The following is an 18,404-nucleotide window of genomic DNA, read 5'->3' as shown; positions in this document are numbered from 1 at the left end:
AGGCAGTTTTAAGAAGGCAGATTACAGCTTTGAGTTCTTGCATCCAAAACTTGGAGAGATCTCAAATAAATAACTCAATGATGCATGTCCAGGTATTGGCACAATAGAATAAGCCAAAACCAAACCGAATAGCAGGAAGGATATAATAGAGATCATAGCTGAACTTAATGAAATACAGATGAGAAGAATGATACACAAAATCAATGAAACAAGAGTTGGTTCTTTGAAAGGATAAACAAGATGTATAAATCTTTAGCCAAAAGCAAGTGATGTCCTCAAGTCAGCATGGTTAGAGCTGAAAGAGGATTGCTACAACAGAAGCTACTGAAATCCAGAGATTCATTAGCATTGTTTTAAAACATGTACTCTGATAAACTGAAGAATCTAAAAGAAACAGACAAATGTTTAGATATATAAGACTTACCAAAATTGAACCAGGTAGACATAAGAGAAAACCTAAATGGAATACTAAGCAATGGGATCGAAGCAGTAATAAGACTCATAACAAAATCTCAGGACTGAACAGATTCACTGCCAAATTTCACCAGACCTTTAAAGAAGAACGAACTCCAATGTTTTGTGGGGTTTTTTGTTTGTTCGTTTTTTGAGAGCTTTGGGGGGACTGGCTCAGCCCACCCTGGGGGCGGGGCTGGTGCAGCATGTGGTACCAGGGATCCAACCGCGGTCCCTGCATGCTTGCCTAAGCCTGCCTCAGCAGGCGCTTTAGACTGCTGAGCTATCTCGCCAGCCCTCCAATGTTTAGATTATTCAATGAAATAGAAAGGAAAAGAATACTTTCAAAATCATTCTATGAAACCAACATCACCCTGATACCCAAAACAGACACAAAATAAAAAGGAAACTATACACCAGTATCTTTGATGAACATTGTTGCAAAAATCCTCAATAAAATATTCACTGACTCCTACAACACATTAAAAAGATCATTTACAATGATCAAGTTGATTTCATTCTAGGGATACAAGGATAATTTAATGCACATGAATCAATAAATATAATTCACCACATAAATAGAATCAAGGATAAAAATCACACAATCATCTCGATGGAGAAAAAAATCTTCAACAAAAGTCAACTTGCGGATGGCCAAATAGCTCAGCAGATTAAAGCACCTGCTTAGGCAGACACAGCAGCTGGGTTCTATCCTCCGAGTGCTATGCTGGCCCCAACCCCGGGGCGCACTGAGACAGCAATTGAGACTGGGCGCGGTGGTGCACACCGGTAATCCCAGCTCTTGGGAGGCTGAACACAGCCAGATCACTAAGAGTCCAATCTATGTAGTGAGACCCTGTAGACCCTGTAGACCCTGTACTAAAATACAAAAAAAAAAAAAAAAAAAAAAAAAACATGCTTTCATAATCAAAGCCCTGAAGAAACCTAGGTATCAGAGGATCATTCCTCAATACAGTAAATGACATAAGCAACAATCCCACAACCAAAATCATTCTCAGTGGGGAAAAAGTGAAAGTATTTCCTCTATTCAATAGAGTACCTGAAATTTTAACTAGAGCAATTAAGCAAGAGAAAGAAATAAAAAGGATATGAATAAGAAAGCAAAAGGTCAAATTATCCTTATCTGAAGATGATCTGATCCTTATACTAGAAAACCCTGAAGAATGCACCGAAAGACTTGCAGTGCAAACAAATTCTGCAAATTAGCAAGTTACAAAAATAGCATTATCAAAGCAATACCTTTTCTATACACTAATAATGAGCTAGCTGAGAAAAAAAAAAAAAAAACAAGAAAAATTGCATAAACAATAGCTTCAGAAACAAAAATAAAATACTTAAGAATCAACCTAACCAAAGAAGTGACAGTCCTCTACAAGGAAAAATACAAAATATTTTGGTGGTGTTTTCTTTTGTTGTCTTTCTGAGACAGGGTCTCACTATACAGTTCAAGCTATCCTTGAACTAACTTTGTAGCCCAGGTTGGCTTCAAAGTCATAGCGATCCTCCTGCCTCAGCCTCCCAAGTGCTAGGATTACAGGTGTGTGCCACTATGCCCAGCCTGAAAATTACAACATCTTGAAGAAAATAAAGAAGAAACTGCCAGAGAAGAAAGACCTCACATGCTCATGGATTGGCAGAATTGTCAAAATGATCATATTACCAAAGTGACCTACAGACTCAGTGAGACTCCCACCATTCCAATGATGTTCTTCTCCAAAAATTGAAAAAAACAATCCTAAAACTCAGATGAAAACAGAAAACAAAAAAGAAACAGGCTAACCACAGAAATCTTAAGCCAAATGAGCGTGGCTGGAGGCATCACAATACCTGGTTTTACCTTAGACCACAGAGTCATAGCAACAAAAATAATACATACTGAACAAGCAAACCCATTGAACTGTATCGATCTGGCTCTGGACAAAGAAGCCAAAAATACATGTCAGGAAAGCACTCCTCTAACAAGCATCGCTGGGAAAACTGGGTATCCATATGCAGAAGACTGAACTAGGTGCCTAGCCTTCACACTGCACAAAAAAAATGAATTGGAACTGGATCAAAGACCTAGGTATAAGACTTGGAACTCTGATGCTACTGGAAGAACGCACACAGGAAATCACAGTCCTGTGTAGGACTCCAGGAGCATGAGAAATAATACCGAACTCCACAAATCCAGCTCCATCCAATCGAAAGGTTTCTGCACAGCTGCAGGAACAACTAAGAGACTGCAGAGACAGCCTGCAGAACGGCAGAACGCCTTGCCAGCAGCTCTTGGAGTAGAGGACTATTCTAGTATCTAGAACATTCAGAGAGCTGAAAAAACTTAACACCAGAAAATCAAGTAACCCAATCAATAGTAGGCAAATGAAAAGGCATTTCTCAGAAGCATTCTTAGAAGTATGACCAGTGGCCAATGGTGTACTGTAAGAACTTTTCAACACCTTTAACCAACAGGGCAAGGCAATTTCAAACTACATTGAGCTTCCGCCTCGCCCCGGTCAGGAGCGCTGCCAATAGTAAAGCTGGCTGGGATGCATGCGCTCCCACAAAGCTGCAGGGAATGGAAATTAGTGCCGCTCTGGGGGAAACCAGTAGGGAGTCTCCAGAAGAAAGCAAAGAAGCAAGCCAGCACCCAGCGCAGCTAGACCACTCCCTGGTACACAGGCTGAGGAGTGCAAGTTGGCACCATTACAGAGCCCTATTTACTGCGACACAACTCACCATAGCCAGGACAGGGACGCTTCAGTGACCACCAGCAGATGAATTCACAAAGAAAATGCGGTGCATAGGCACACAATATGGTGTATTCGGCCACAAAATGTTGTTGTTTGTAGGAAAGTGGGTTGGAGCTGGAGGTCACCAAGCAGAGCCAAATAAGCTCGAGAAACACAAGGCCCCAAAGACAAAGCGCCGCAGGATCTCCCTGGTAGGCGGAAGCCTCAAAAGCAGAAGGGAGACTGTGGTAGTGGGGAAGGGGTATGAGGGAGGGCTGGGGGCAGAGCCCAATCAAAATGCATCTCACAAATAAAAATTCAGTATTCTGTAAATTAATAGGCACTAATAAGAAAAGAAGAACAGTAAAAACGTGTGCGGTGCTCATCTGTGGCTCTGCTGCTGAGCACGCCTAACCTCAAAGCCCCGGGCACGGGCACGGGGAGCGGGGCTTCGCGCCCCAAGTTCCTGTCTCTGCTGCGCTGCGCTCAGTGCCCACTCCTCTGCCCGAGGCCATGGCTCCGGCTCGTCTCGCTGAGGACCCACCTTGCCTCTCTGGGAAGGCGCGCTATTCCGCAGTTTGCTCTGGCTCTGTTGCTCTCCATGGCTTTCCTGGTCGCAAAGCACACGCGAGGACCCTGCTTCGCTTCACTCAGCTTTACTCCCAGCTCTCAGTTTAATGAGTGAATGCATGAATGAACGAGAGGACAGATGGCTAGAAAGCACGTCCGGTGGGCTCTCCTGATGGCGGCCGGCTCTCCACAGCTGATGGCCCCCATCTGCAGAGTGACCCAACCCCAGGAGCACAACTCTCGGAAGACTAAATTACAGTTTTCCCCGCCAGCCCACGTCGTGATGTTACCTGTTCACCCTTCGATGGCGCCTGGTCTCTTGGGCTCCTTTGCTTGATTTGCGCCAGAAATCGCAGAGGCAAGCACTTCTTGCCTTAACGAGCGTGTGGAGCTCCCGGTGTGGCTCTCGAGGAAGCCAGGAGGAGTGCATTTCTAGTCTGAGGAAAGTCCCTCCGCGCACCAGCTACTTCTCAGCACAGTTGGGAAATGGGGCTTTTCTATCCTGTCTCACTGCTCCGGGGAGATTTTTCTTTTCCTTAATCCTAGCCAGCAAAGGGCAAAGTCTGTAGCTACTTCCTGTTGACAAAGACCCTGACCCCGAGGCACAGCAATCCTTCAGCAAGAGTTGAGCACCTCGCTGGATCGCGCTCCCCACAGCAGAAGCGCATGCTGCACACCAGCTGCATGGTGTGGGGGTCGCAGTGTCAAGCTCCGAATTTTGACGAGCAATGCTAAATCAGTGAGTCAGTGACAAGCTGGAACAGAGTCCCCTTGGTGAGCACCCATGTCCCTCAGCCAAGACATTGCCAAAATGCTGGAAGCGGTCCCCAAGAGCCTGTGTACACACAGGCACTTCCTGTCAGCCCGGCTAGCAGCACTGGAAGAATGCAGGCAGCTCCTGGGTGACTGCGGGCTCCCTGGATCTGCTTGGGAACCCCTCTAGGTTCCTATTTTGGACAAGAGGCCCTGCTGTCTACTGAGTCTGTGCCCAAGAAATCTCTAGAAATCAATTTTAATGGGCATCAAGAATATGTTGGCATTTAGGATCAGGACAGCCATGAAGAACTAGCAAGTGAACCCCTTGCTCTACCCCATGGAAACCTGCACGTGGTCTCCCTTTAAGGAACAGAGGTGCCCACTCCACGTACAGCAGCCTAGGGGCCGGGGAGATGGCTCAGTAGAATAAGCGCTTCCCTGGCAAATGCAAGGGCCCCGATTCTGCCAAAAAAAAAAAAGGATCCATGTACAGCAGCCTCCCAACTCCCGGCAAAGGCTGCTCCTCACTGCTCGCTGCCCACCTCCACCCTCAGGCCTCTCCGTCACCCACACTGAGAGAAGGCCCAAGCATGGACCCAGGCAGCACAGGCACTCCGGGGTCCAAGTCTCTCCCTGGGGGTCAAGGGTCACCCGAGGCCCGCTGGTGTGATGGCTGTTTCCTATTCAGGGTGGAGCCTGCAGGATCTGCGAGCCTCTCCAGTTCAGGTGCCCATTTCCCCTTGGGCAGCCATGCTCTCAAAGCGCGTGCCACCTGGCTTTGACACAGTGCCCCCGGGCCCTGTGGAAGCTGGCAGCAGGTTGCTGGGGCCTTGGCATCACCCTGAAGTGAAGCAGAACTGGGCAGCAAGAGCTGCGTCTGTTTCCCCCATTCCCAGTTCTTCTTGGCCTCCTCTTTCAGTCTCTGTGCGGAGACCCTGAAGGCCTCCTCCACCAAGCTGAACAGCAGGAACTGTGCCTCACACATTTGTGACTTGCTCTGGCCATCTGGGACAGGCTGTGTTGTAACATCCACCGCCACCGGGAGGGGCGCTCTGCCACAGTGTCTGGGTCAGCGCTGGTGCATTTTCGGAAGGCCTCAAAGAGTTTAAAAACACTGCATATGGGCTTAAATATCACATGGCTTCTCTTCTATAAGAAATCCGAGGGGCTGGAAAGATAGCTCAGGGGTTTAAGCACTTGCCTGGCAACCCCGGGGAACAGAGCTAGCCACCAAAACCAAGCATGTTGGTGCACACCTGTGATCCCAGTACTTGGGAGGCTGAGACAGGAGGATCACTGCAAGCCTGAGCTACATAGTGAGACCTTGTATTAAATAAATACAGATTTTTTTTTTTCAGAACTGGGGATTGAACTCAGGCCCTTGCACTTGCCAGGGAAGCGCTTATTCTACTGAGCCATCTTCCCAGCCCTAAGATTTTTTTTAAAAAAAGAGAAAAGAACAAAGAAATCCAATATGTAAAGAGAGAGCAAAATAAAAGACTTATGGTAGGAAACTGGGAAATAGAGCTTCCTTAAAGGAAAAGGGATCAAGAGATGGGGGAGGAGATGGAGGAGAAGAGAAGGGAGAGGAGGGGAGCAGAGCAGGGGAGGGGGAAGGGAAAGGGAAAGAAGAGAAGAGAAAAAGAGGAAGGCAGGCAGGCACATACCAGTACCAGCCCCACACAAGGAATGGAAGGTCGTGTACTGCAAACATGCTCCAAAGAAAGAAGAACCAAGAGGTGGGGGTGGGGGGAGGGAAGGGGTGACAGAGGAAGGACAATGTGTTCTGGACACTGTGCTCTGGACTCACACCAGCTCCACACAAGGAGTAGAAACATTATGTACTGCAAGCATGCACTAATGAAAAGTAAATAAAGTTGAAAACTTAAAAAAACTGAAGGGTTTCATTTTCTTAGTTTCCTTCCTTAATGTCATCATAATTAATGGATCTGACTAAGGACCTCTCCATTGTTTCTGAAGCTCAGGTTGTAAGTCTTCTGTTCTAGCCCTGTGGGTGGAGTTCAGGGGGCCCACATCCTCTTGGCCGCTCAGGTCAAGATAAAAATCACACGGCAAGACCTAGTCCCTGAGTCTGCCAGCATCCTCTGCAAAGCTACCACACCTCCCATTACCTTAGGGCTTGCCTGAAACTTTTTTTTTTTTTTTTTTTTAATTTTTTTTTTTTTTTTAGGAACCAGGGATTGAAATCAGGCCCTTGCATTTGCCAGGGAAGCACTTATTCCACTGAGCTATCTCCTTGGAACTGAAAGGGGGCTGTTTTCTGGCAACTTCTTCACCTCCCCCTAAAGAGCACTTCCTGCGAGGGAAGCAGATTCCCTGGAGTGGGCGGGGAGTTGGCTTCCTCCCCTGCCTGGAGCTCCCTGGAGATGGGATTGGGAAGTGCTCAGAGTGCAGGACAAAGGGAAAGAAATGTCTCAGAAAGCAAAGTCTAGGATGAACAAACTCCAGCAAAGTGTAGTCTACTCGTCAAACCTCACTTTGGCTAAATTATCACGGTGCTTCAGCGAGATGTGTTTTTGCACCCTGCTCTCCTGTGACACCCATGAAAACCGTTCACAGCGGTGATCATGTTGTGCTACATCAAAGGCTAGCCAGGACATGACATTCAGAAATGGAGCTGCACACCCCAAGCTGATGTGGCACACAACAAACGCCAGGTTCCCCTTCATTGGAGTGATCTCAGGAAGCTCCTGTCTGGGCCCCGGGGCATCTCATAATCCCCTGGAACTCTCAGAATCCAGGCCAATGATGTGGAGGGAGAGCCCCACATGAGGACCCCTTATGCTCCCTGGAGTGAGTGCAGCATGCAGCCAGGACCAGACCACTGGCCCGGCCCTCGGGAACCTGCTGCTCGAAAGCTACGACTGGAATTTCTGTCCGGATAGATTTGGTTTGCTAAATTCCACCAGAGCAAAGAGGGCTTCCTCTAAAGATGCAGCCCACTGTTGAGAAGGGACAGGACCCTGAGGAGGGGGACGAGATGGCCAGCAAGGCACTGGCTGGGTTGGAAGTCCCTGGGGATGTCTGGGTCCAGGCCCTCACACCTGCAGGCAGAGGCTGCCAGAGAGCCGCTCGTTAGGTTTCGTTGGAAGCCATGGCTGCAATAGGGGCACCCTGCGAAGGGCAGCTTCTCATCGTGTATGGAAAACATGGTTGGAAACGCGGCCTCTGTGCTGACTCTGTCTCAGCGTCTCTGCAGAAAATGTACAGGCTCTGCGGCTCGCTATGATTCCCTAAGCCGGGCAGCCCTGAAATCATCTACCCAGCACTGGCATTATGACAGGTGCTGCGAGTGGACGAAGGCATCTAGTCAGTATTTGCTGCAGATATCAGGAGTGAATGAAGAGGGCTGAGGGATGCAGGAGTGAGCACAGGCTAGAAGCGAAGCCTGCTCCAACACACAGCAGGCAGCTGAGCACCGTCGGCCCTTGGTGCCCCAAGAGAGCCTGGAACTGACCCTCATAGTACGGAGGACCAGGGGGCTCACTTTCATGTTACTTACAGTCCTCTGGAGGGTGTACATTTGGACGCTCTGGTCTAAGCCATTCCAGGGGAAGAAACAACCAAAGGCCTAAAAGACCAGGTTCCTGCAGGATACCTCCGCCCTCCAACAGTGGCCCATCAGAGGCTTGCTGTGTCATACTGTGTTACAGCTGTGGGACACAACAGCTGCCAGCAGCCACCACCGTCCCACTTCCCAAATTATCCCAAGAAGGATGGCATTAAGCAGTGAGCAGGCACTCGCACTCTCCGTGAGGTGGAGGTAGGTGAGCCCAGACCAGGCCACCCTGGGGTAAGCATGTCCACACCGTGAATCTCCCACCCTCTGTGTGCTGCCAGCCTCCGGGATCTTCTCATGGAATGGCAAAAACGCAGGGCATGCGGGTAAAGTCCTACATGGCCAGGCTCGGGGCTAGCTCACACTTGTCACCCACATTCCATGGGCAAGTCCCAGGGTCAGTCCCGCCATCCATCAATAGGGTGGGGAAGATAGTTACGCCAAGAAGGGTGGAGAAGTAGGTGCTGCTGTGCCAGCTCCCACACCTGCCCTTGCCTGTCTCTCCGTGGCTCTCACTGGCTACACAGTGCTCAGCTTCAGAAAGCCCCAGGGGACGTTAGGACGGAAAGTCCGCCAGGGATGGGGAGAGGTCCAAGAATCTGGAAAGAAAGCAACGCTAGAAGCTCCACTGCACCTCCACCTCCTTGTGAATGACCTGAAATAAGCCCAGAGGGCTCAGCAGGGCCCAGTGCACAGCTCACAGAGAGGTCCCTGACGAAGCCCTTGTTCTCCATAAGGACCCCTTAGTGTCCGCGAACTCAAATGGAATCCCAGCCACAAGCAGCCAAGAACTAAGGTTTTCCCCATAGCTCTGTTTTACCTGGCTCTGTCTCCCAAAGCACTTCCTGCTTGTACGTGTCTCTCTGAAGCACAAATGTTTCCCACAGCCTCACCTCCAGCCACCCTCAAAAGTCACATCAACCTCAGCCGAAACAGCTTTGCCACTCTGGGCATCCATCTGTGTCCACAGCCCCAGCCAAAGCCACTGACCCTCTAGCAAGGATACAAGGGAAGCAGTAAGTCAGTGCAGCCTGTCTAATCAAGACTTCATATTTGCGTAAGAAAATGAAATCAGAGAAGAAACAAGTGATAAGAAGCGCTCCTGTGACAGATACTGAGCATAGTTTTGATTTATCTCCACAAGGCGATGGTGTGCTAGGTTACAGCTGATACACAAAAGGGAGAGAAGAGGTTCATAGCCTCAGCCTGACCTTCATGCAGAGGATCCACATATGCCAGCCCTCTGGTCTCCAGGACCCCAGGGGCCTGCGGCAGCACATACTATGACACAGGATAAGCATTTAGCACAGGACTTCTGATCCTAAGTTCTTGCTCTTTAAAAGCACGCTATCCATGGTATAGGCTGCTGGGTTCCTTTGCCAGCATCCTCCCAACACAGGAATAGAACTTTGGAGGCCTTAACAGGGACATGACTAACTCACACAAAGGCCAGTTCCCATCCTCCCTTGCAATGAAGAGTAGTCATATGAAACAATGTTGACCGATGAAATGTAGTGGAACTGTGTGATAGTCCTGGAAAGTAGCCACAAAAGGAGACTTTAAAGCCCCACTTCTGAATAAATATCCAAAAGAAATGAAATCAGTACATGGAAAAGAAGACACCTGCACAGCCATTCCATCAGCCAAGATTTGGAGCCAACCAAAGTATCTAACCATGGATGGATAGAGGATATACAGAACACATATACACAAGGGAACACTCTTCTGCCAGTGCAAAGGGTGAAATCCTGTCCATTCCAACCACATGGATGGCCAGTAAAAAGGGCGAAATCCTGTCCATTCCAACCACATGGATGGCCAGTAAAAAGGGCGAAATCCTGTCCTTACCAACCAGATGGATGGCCCTGGGGCCGCTGCATTAAGCAAAGTAAGCCAGACTCAGAAAGACAAGTGCTAAGTGAGCTCATGTATATGAAGACTCTAAAACATACTGACCACCTGAGCACAAAGAATGAGACAACTCCAGGAAAGACAGAGGAGGAGGGGCACAGGTGGGGGAACGTGGATACAAGTTGCACGTGGAGAAGACAAATAGGCAGGAGCCGGCCAGATAGCTCAGCAGACTAGCACTGCTTAGGCAGAGCACAGCAGCCCCGCCCCTGGGGCGCACTGAGATGGCGATTAAGACTGGGCATGGGGACGCGTGCCTATAATCCCAGCGCTTGAGAGGCTAAAAACAGGAGAATCACTAGAGTCCAATCTACATAGTGAGACCTGTACACCCTGTCCTAAATTCATAATAAAAAAAGAAAAAGAAATAGGCAGGAGTGTTGAATTGCATGATAGGATGATGGTAATTAGTAATAATGTACTGTTTATCCCAAAATACCTGGAGAAAGGGTTTGAATGCTTCACCCCAAGGAAATAGTAAGTATACCAAATCATTAATATGCCAGGCACCCTGATTTGTTCATTGCGCCCCTGCACCCCCATCCAGGAACCATCTTTTCCCTACACACCTGAGAGTTACAGAAATCATCAAACTTCATTCCTAAATACTTCATCTAAGAAATTTGTTAACAGTTTAAGACCAAGTCAGTAAATGATAGCTCCAAGCTGAAGCTTTCAGCAATTGGAAGAATTAAAAATTTGGGTCCTAGAGTGTATTTGAATTGATCAGGATTGAATTCACCAAAAAAAAAAAAAATAAGCTGCTCTTTGTGGCTTGCCTCACCTGTCCCTGAGGGTTTCAGGCAAGTGGCCCAGCTGTGAGCCAGGCAGGACAGTTATTTAGAGAACAAGACAGAAGCAGGTGGCGAATGTCAGTGCTACTCACCACAGAGCCAGCCACTGCCTGTCCCTTAGTCACTCCAGTGCATCAGGCAGATTCCTGAAAACCCACACAGTTCCCGCATATCCTACTAGGCCCGGGAAAAAGAGTACGTACATCTAAATTAATCTTGGAGATTTCTAGAAAATATCAAAACAATATTAAAATCATTTTTCAAATTAAGTTTTAAGAAATGACAGAATTCTCAAAGCACAAAGGAAAGGGAGATTCCCCAGATTCGGATATAGAAAAATATCCAGCCAGGTTTGCAACTGCTTTTATTGAAAACTACAGGAGCTCAAAGCAGAACCCTTGGGGACTTGTCCACAGATGAGTCTCATTCTGTAGGAAAGATGCGGTGGGGCTTTGTTCCCAGAACTCAGGTCACTCAGTGGGCTGATCTGAGGCTGCACAGCTGAGTTAGAACAGTGGACAATTCCTGCACATGCCCAGGAACCCCACCCCGGTGAGGCAGGGCATTCAGGCTCACAGGGGGCTGGAAGACCCCTCCAGGCTGGAACCTGTGGGTCATACTGGCCACATCCCAGGAGGAAAGAGGCTGAGGCTTCCTGACAACAAACAAACCAAGAGCACCCTCTCCTTGTCCCACCTTCTGACTGGGACCAACGTCCATCCCAACAGCCACAGAGAAGGAGTTAACCCATGAACCAGCCTGGCTCCTGCACCTCGAAGCCCTCTGTCCACACCGTCTGCCTCTAGGAAACAGGGATCATTCTGCACCCCGTGAAAGCCCACAACCAAAGCTGTCTCCTCCTCCTGCCTCAGGGGGGCGCTGTGTGGAGCGCCACAAGACCACAGCTAGCACAGGAGAGCAGCCATTTCTGCCAGAATGGCAGGCGGGGAGTGGTGCCTGCGAGGCCCTGGACAGCCCCCAGCTTAACAGTTCCCAGCGGAGGTTACAAAAGATGGGTTTGTTCCCAAGAAATAAGATGCATGTGCAAGCTGGAGCATTCTCCTCATTAAAAACATGAGGCCTAGGAAGACTCAGAGACGTCCACTAAGTTGCTCAAGGCCACAGAGCTCACGGGGGATGACGTGGAGCATGAGCAGAGTCCCTGTGGAAGTCCCACGCCTGCAGGGCCATGAGGCCTCAGAGCCCTTGGCTCCCACTCCCAGACCACCCCTTACATGGCCACTTACTTCCCTCTCAGAGGTTTCCACCATCTGACACTTCCACATCAGGAAGCCCAACTTGGCCTCCTTTTAAACTTCCTCCCATGGTCAGAATGCACAGCGGGAGAAGGATGTCTGCACCTCCAACGGCCCTGAGCAGGCAGTGCCTGCGCATAAGGGCACGGTGCCGACCCCGCATCCCTCCAGCCGGGTGGCTGCAGCAGTGGGTGGCACTGCCTGTGCGAGGCTCGGCATCCTCACTGTGAAATGGACAGGACGTGGCAGGCACCGAAGGATGTGACCGTATGGTGCACAATGAGCTCGGCATAGTGCGGCAGAGAAGAAGCAAGTGGCAATGCTGGCTTGCGGCAGCACGTGACAGAGACAGAACCAGGCCCTGAAGGACTTGGTCAGGCCACACAACAGGCAGACCTGAGAGAGAAGCCGGGCTCATCCACCGTCTGCATTCTGCCTGGCTCTGTTCAGAGTGCCCCTCCTAGAATAATGGGATGCATCATGCATGCTCTGATCCTTTCCAAAGCCTGAGAACAGCCAACACCCCGTGCACACCCGTAGGCCTGGGGCTGGGGATGCACTGCCACCAGGTACACCCCTAAACCAAGCGTTGCTCTCAGCCTCTTAGGACCTCAGTGTAAGACAACTCGGATGTCAAATAATTAGTCCTCCCAGAAACTTGCCCATCTGAAATACAATGTGAGCAGAAGCAGCAGGGACAGAGGAGTGGGGAGAGCCCGCGGCGTCCCAGCCCAGGCACACGCGACACTCACGTCAGGCCAGCCCCTCCGCAGGTCTGAGCAGGGCTGGGTCTCCAGAGCAGGAGACTGCGGTTCCCACTGACAGCCACAGCCACGTCTCCCACCCCACACAGCCCTCGGCAATGGTCCGATGGCCACAGGACCTGACGCTAGCTCACCTCCAGGGAATGTGGGCTGGCACTGCCTATGACCCACAGAATGTGGCCGGGGTGACACTGTGAGGACTCTGAAGAATGGGGCCAGAAAAACAGGCTGCCACGTAGCTTCCCGGGTACTCGTTCTGTGGAAACAGGGGCCTATGCTGAGACCCCATGCAGAAGCCACGGGCTGGGCCACAGCAGCTCCCGAGTGAGTGAAATCAGGCCAGGTGAGGCCCCCAGGTCACACCGCCCCCTTCGCGGGGGACACAGCTTCCCCGTCTCGCACACCCCCCAGCAGGAGGGCTGAGTGCCTTGGGAAACCCAAGAGGCACAGATTAAGCACTGACATGGGGTGACAGGCAGTGGCAGGCAAGGAGATTCCTACTAGAAGACTCAAGGAAGGGGCGTTTGGGGGGCAAATGTGCCTGCATCTGGTTTATAAATATTTCCTTCCAAGCACGACGAGCTGTCAGAACAGGTGGGACTTTCTCCTGCTTCGGAAGATGTCCCACTCTCTGGAAACCATGCCCAGGAGATGGGCTGGTCCCCCAGGGTTCTTGAGAGCAGAAGCCACCACCACTGGAACCCTGCATCCAGAGTAGCTGTGAGGACAGGCAGAAGTCAACCAAAGGAAAGGAAACACTAAGGAGCCAAAGGATGGTCATCTACTGGGTGTGGGAAAACCTCTGCCACCAGCAGCCCTCCCTGTGGCCTAGAGATGTCCAGACTCCGGGGGCTTCTAAGACATAGGGAGGAAGCTGCCCCAGGAACCCTAGGCTCTGCACTGGTGCATGAGGAAGCTGCTTCCCACAGTCAGGCCCTGCATCTCCTCTTGGCTCCCAGCTGCCTACAGCTGGCTCCTGCAGGGAACCCCTGGAGAAGTCTGCCTGCCCCACATGAACACCTAGAGGGGCATCCATCTGTCCCATGTGAACACCTCCTGGAGGGGCATCCATCTGGCCAGTGTCCACCTGTCCCACATGAACACCTACAGGGGCGCCCATCTGTCCCTTATGAACACCCAGAGGGGCATCCATCTGGCCAGCATCCATCTGTCCCATGTGAACACCTGGAAGGGCATCCATCTGTTCTGTATGAACACCTAGAGGGGCGTCCATCTAGCCAGCGTCCATCTGTCCCACATAAACACCTAGAGGGGTGCCCATGTGTCCCATGTGAACACCTGGAGGGGCGTCCACCTGGCCAGCACCCATCTGTCCCACGTGAACACATCCTGGAGGGGTGTCCATCTGTCTGGTGTCCCTTTCAGCAAGGATGCTCACATCTACCACCTGCTGGTACTTTTCTCCTTTGGGACCCACAGTTTCACTTCTCTGCACCCCAGAAGCCAGGCCTGGCATGAGACTGGAAGCTGCGGTGCCAAGCCCCGCTGTCAAGACCCCAGGCAGCTCCTCTCCTGCCCGCCCTTGCTGAGCTGTGGCCGCGGGGAACACTGTGTGCTGATGACCCAGGGCAGCTCCCACGTGTGCCAACCCACTGCGGACAGACATTGCTCCCCTCCTGCTATTGCTTCCCCTTCAGAGAACGACCCGCACCCACATCCACATGGTGTCACCCTGGCATGGCCTTGGAGGTGCTGCTCTGAGAGTGGCCTGGGCCCTGGGGCGGTTTGTGGGGCCACCTCAGTGGGACCCAGCTGAGGGACAACAGTGTAGCACGAGCAAGAAAAGAGGAGGGACTGCCCAGGAGTGGCCTGTGACCCCTGCACGCAGGAGGCTAAGGTAGGAGAGTTGCTGTGAGTTCGAGCCCAGCCTGCACTCTACAATGAGGTCAAGGTCAATATGAACTACACAGCAGGACCCTGTCTCCAAAAACAAAAAGAAAAGAACAAGCAAGGCCTTCGCCCTGTGCTAAGTGCTGACGCTGTTCCAGGCCAGCCCCGCAGTGTGACATGGATGGGTGCATGCCATGATCAAGAAGCAAGACTAGGCCTCAGCTGCATCAGAACTGAGGACCATGCACCCAGCACCTTGGCCCAGCTGGCCGGGGCTGGTATCCAGGCTGGTTCTCCAAGGTGTCATGGGGCAGAGCCAGGACTGACTCTGAGCTGGGGCAGCCGGGACACTAAGTCCTTTCCGACACCCAGAGTCCAGGCCCAAGCTTACATGGTGGGGTGGGAGGGCCAAGGTACCCATGGTTCCCTGTCTATGGGAACAATACTCAGGCCCCAGAGCCACCCTGTTTCCAAGACCCTCCCACAACAGGGCGGGTGGCCCCTTCAAGGCCAAGAGCAGTTGGCAGGGACCTCGCGAGGCAGTGTGAGACACTGGAACCCAGCCCCCCTCTTCCACTCCCTCAGCTTAGGACCCCGCCCTGGCCAGACTACTTCGCCTGACCAGAAGGCAGCACAGTCCTCCCGCAGGCTTGCAGTCCCCACTCCGGGAAGGGCTGGGGCTTTACAATGCGTGACACAGTGGGCAAGGTCTTGGGATTCCGACTACGCAAACATTGTAAGGGCCACTGGGTCTAGAGAATGTGACAGCCGCCTGAAGCCCTGCAGTGACTTCCTTCGTGTTTGGTTTTCTGAGACTTATATGTAGTTAGGCTGGCCTTGGACTCAGGGCAATCTTCCTGCCTCAGCCTCCTGAGAGCTGAGGTTGCAGGCATATCAACTTCTTTTTTCCTCCCAGGTGAGAAGACCTTGTCCTGAATCGAAAGCCTTGCTGCTTCTAGGACAGGTCCTGCACCACACTATGAACCACACAAGCAAGAAATGCACGTTCTCAGGTCCACCGCGGCAAGGTCAGGAGCACTGAGCCCAGGAGGCTTGGCCCCGAACAATCTTCGCAGGCTCGCACTACCTGTTAAGGACGCGGTTCTCACATGGGTCCCGGGCTTGAGAAATCAGAGGGGCCAGATGCCCACCCACAGCTGCTACCCAGAGCCCCTGGGGGCACAGGCTAGGTTCTCTGGACCTGGGCTGGTTCTGGGCAGGCTGAGAGGGGACCCACTGGAGAAGGCACCCTCGGGATGCCCCCCCACAGTGGGGTGCCCACCTCTACCTCCACCACACGAGCTCCAGGCCAGCTCCGACCTGGGCTCTGAGGCAACCAGGTCCCTGGCTTGGGGTCCACAGCTGGGTCTTGAAGTGGGTGGTACCCAGGGGTGCAGGGAGGCCCCAGTGCCCTCCCCTCAGAGCAAGGAGCTGAGAGAGGAAAGGAAAGGAAACTGCAGAGAGCATGGTACAGGGCTGCAGAAGATCTGAGGAGTGAGAGACGACAAAAGGCTCTGGGGACAGACAAGGGCCCCTCCCCAAGAGGGACAGGGATGGGGCAGAAGAGTAGGGGAGGGTGCCAGGCCTTGTGGGGGGTGCCACTGCTTCAGTTTACCCAAGAGGAAACAAAGATGAAAGATTTTGACCAAGATCCCAGCCTGCCAGGATGGGGGCAGCATTGGGGGAATCCTTGGGGGGCTGCACCCCCAAAAAGAATGGGCTTCTGGAGTGAGGGGCCCAGACAGGAAGGGGAGATGACATTGGTGCCCACTCTACACCAGGCTTGGGTGACCTGGGCTTATGCCCAGGTGGGGACACTGTGGCACCCAGAGGGGAGATGGCACAGCACCACCCCCAGGAAGAGGCGAGGGACTTTGAGCCTGGGTGCTCTGCCTTCCCGGCACACACGTGACCCACTCGGCCCACTCTGGCCTCCAGCATAGATGCTGCTGTGTGGCTGCCCGTAAGAGAAAGGACCTGCTGTGCTGGGGCCCCCACATGCATGGCCCCCTGTTCCTGCCATAAGCAGGGTCCCTGAAGAAGGCCCTTGGGGCCCCCCTAACCCTGCCCCTCTTTCACGGAGAATGAGACCCAGAGAAGTCAAGGAATGTTTAAGGTCACCTTGACACAGATAAAGGTCATCAGTGAAAAGGTCACCCCCAGAGAGCTAAGGTCACAGAAATCTGGGGAGTTGCTCAGGGTGCCTGAGCCCCCCGAGCCCCCCCCTTCCTTTCTCCTTCCATCTCTTTCTTTCTCTGTCCCTTTTTCTGTCTTTCCTCTGCTGCTTCTCTGTCCTCTCCTCTTCCCTTTTCTCTCTCTTCTCTCTCTCCCTCTCCCTCTCTCTCCCTTCTTTTCTCCCTCCCTCTCCTCCCTGCACCCTGACCTCTTACCTGTAGCTCAGCATTCTTGGACTTTGCCCCTTTCTTGCCGTTGGGACAGCTGCCAGGCCAGACTTTCGCCTGCGGTGGAGCCCGGCGGGTGCAGGGCTTTATACCTTCCAGGCCCGCAGGGTTTCCTCCCGCTGCGCTCCGTGCCCAGCCGCGGTGGAGGACACACCTTTTCCTCCAGCGTGAGTACCAGTGGGGAAGTGGCCGGCGGCTGGGAAACTTCGCGAGTTTCCCTGCTTTTTGTGACTTGATGAGACTCATTCAAGCTCGCGTACTCCCAGCTGGAGGAGTGTCTAAAGCAGCGTGGATTTACAACCTAGCCGGGGCCTCCTGGAGGCTGGGAGGAGGGTTCTGGCCGGAGGGACAGCGGTTCTCCCCCGCACCCGCCGCCCCGCGGAGCCTTCCCGGATGGCAGAAAGATTACGCTCATGTTTTGCTTTCTCCGGTCTACAGTGATGTTTTTTATTATTAGACGATAGGAGGGGTTGTTTTTCTAATTCTTTCTTCCACTTTGTGGAATCTGAGGAGTTTTGATTCTGACAGGAGAAATTCGGTATAAATTGCGTGTATAGGAGGTGTGAAAAATACAGTGGGCATCTAATTTTTTAAAAAGCACCACAGTGCAAGACACAGCACTACCGCCCCCCTTCAAGACGCCTCCCCCCGCACGCTGCCCCGCCGCCCTTACCACATCCTGAAGCAGCGCTGACCTCCTTTCTCAAGCGTCGCTACTTGCGGTGTTGTGGCTGCCGCTAGGTCCTGAACCGAAGCAGGGCATTTCCGTTTCGTGCTTAGTCTGATGTTGGGTGAGAGCCAGAGTCACACAGCGCCAGGTCGCTGAAAGCCTGGGTGAGGGCGCTGCGGAGCGGTCGGGAGCTGCCCTGCGCTTGGGCGGCCGCCGGCAGCAGCGCTCGCAGGAGTTCTGCTTGCACCGGGTAAAGACACTCGTGAAAGGGGGTGTCCCGAGCTGCTCCAGAGGGGGGCAGGCAGGGCGGGAGGAGCGTGTCCGGGGCGAGGCAGGGGATGCTGAAGGAGAGAGCCTCTCGTGCTGTAACCAGCTTTAACACGCACCGTATCTTCCCATCGCCCCCCACCCAAGGCTCTGCTCGCACCTCTCTCCCTCCCACATCGCCTCTGTGGACTTCAGAAGTTACAGCCCAGGCCCAGAGAGCCTGCCCGCCCGCCGCCACACCTCTGCTGGTCCAAAGCCACTGAGGTCCCCACGGCCTCCAAGTGAGAGTCCACGTGGGCCCCTTGCTGTGGACAGGAAGCATGTGGCAGAGCACCATGAGGGGTGCCCTCCCTCTGCCATGGAGGGGAAACAAGGCTGCTCCTCAAGGACTCCTTAAA

The 18,404-nt window shown here is 52.4% G+C and overlaps 1 protein-coding gene across 5 annotated transcripts in view; it reads right to left on the bottom strand.

Annotated features, from left to right (window-relative positions):
- Positions 1-17,961, bottom strand: part of Il1r2 (interleukin 1 receptor type 2) — a 46,213-nt gene extending 28,252 nt beyond the window's left edge. For 2 of the 5 annotated variants that reach the window (XM_023717341.1, XM_023717339.1), the window contains exon 1: positions 17,058-17,324. Coding sequence is in view for 4 of the 5 variants with exons in the window: in XM_023717339.1 (XP_023573107.1) it covers positions 17,058-17,071 (14 nt within the window). In the remaining variant the exon portion in view is untranslated. Of the gene's footprint in view, positions 1-4,045; positions 4,286-17,057; positions 17,325-17,742 lie in introns of those variants that run through there. The other 3 variants (XM_023717338.1, XM_023717337.1, XM_023717340.1) reach the window with 2 other exon arrangements.
- Between the last annotated feature and the right edge of the window lie 443 nt (positions 17,962-18,404).

The sequence above is a fragment of the Octodon degus genome, unplaced genomic scaffold, assembly GCF_000260255.1.
Source record: "Octodon degus isolate 3935 unplaced genomic scaffold, OctDeg1.0 scaffold00052, whole genome shotgun sequence".
Classification (NCBI taxonomy): domain Eukaryota; kingdom Metazoa; phylum Chordata; class Mammalia; order Rodentia; family Octodontidae; genus Octodon; species Octodon degus.
The sequence above is the reverse complement of the archived record's forward strand: the minus strand, read 5'-3'. Positions and strand labels throughout refer to the sequence as shown.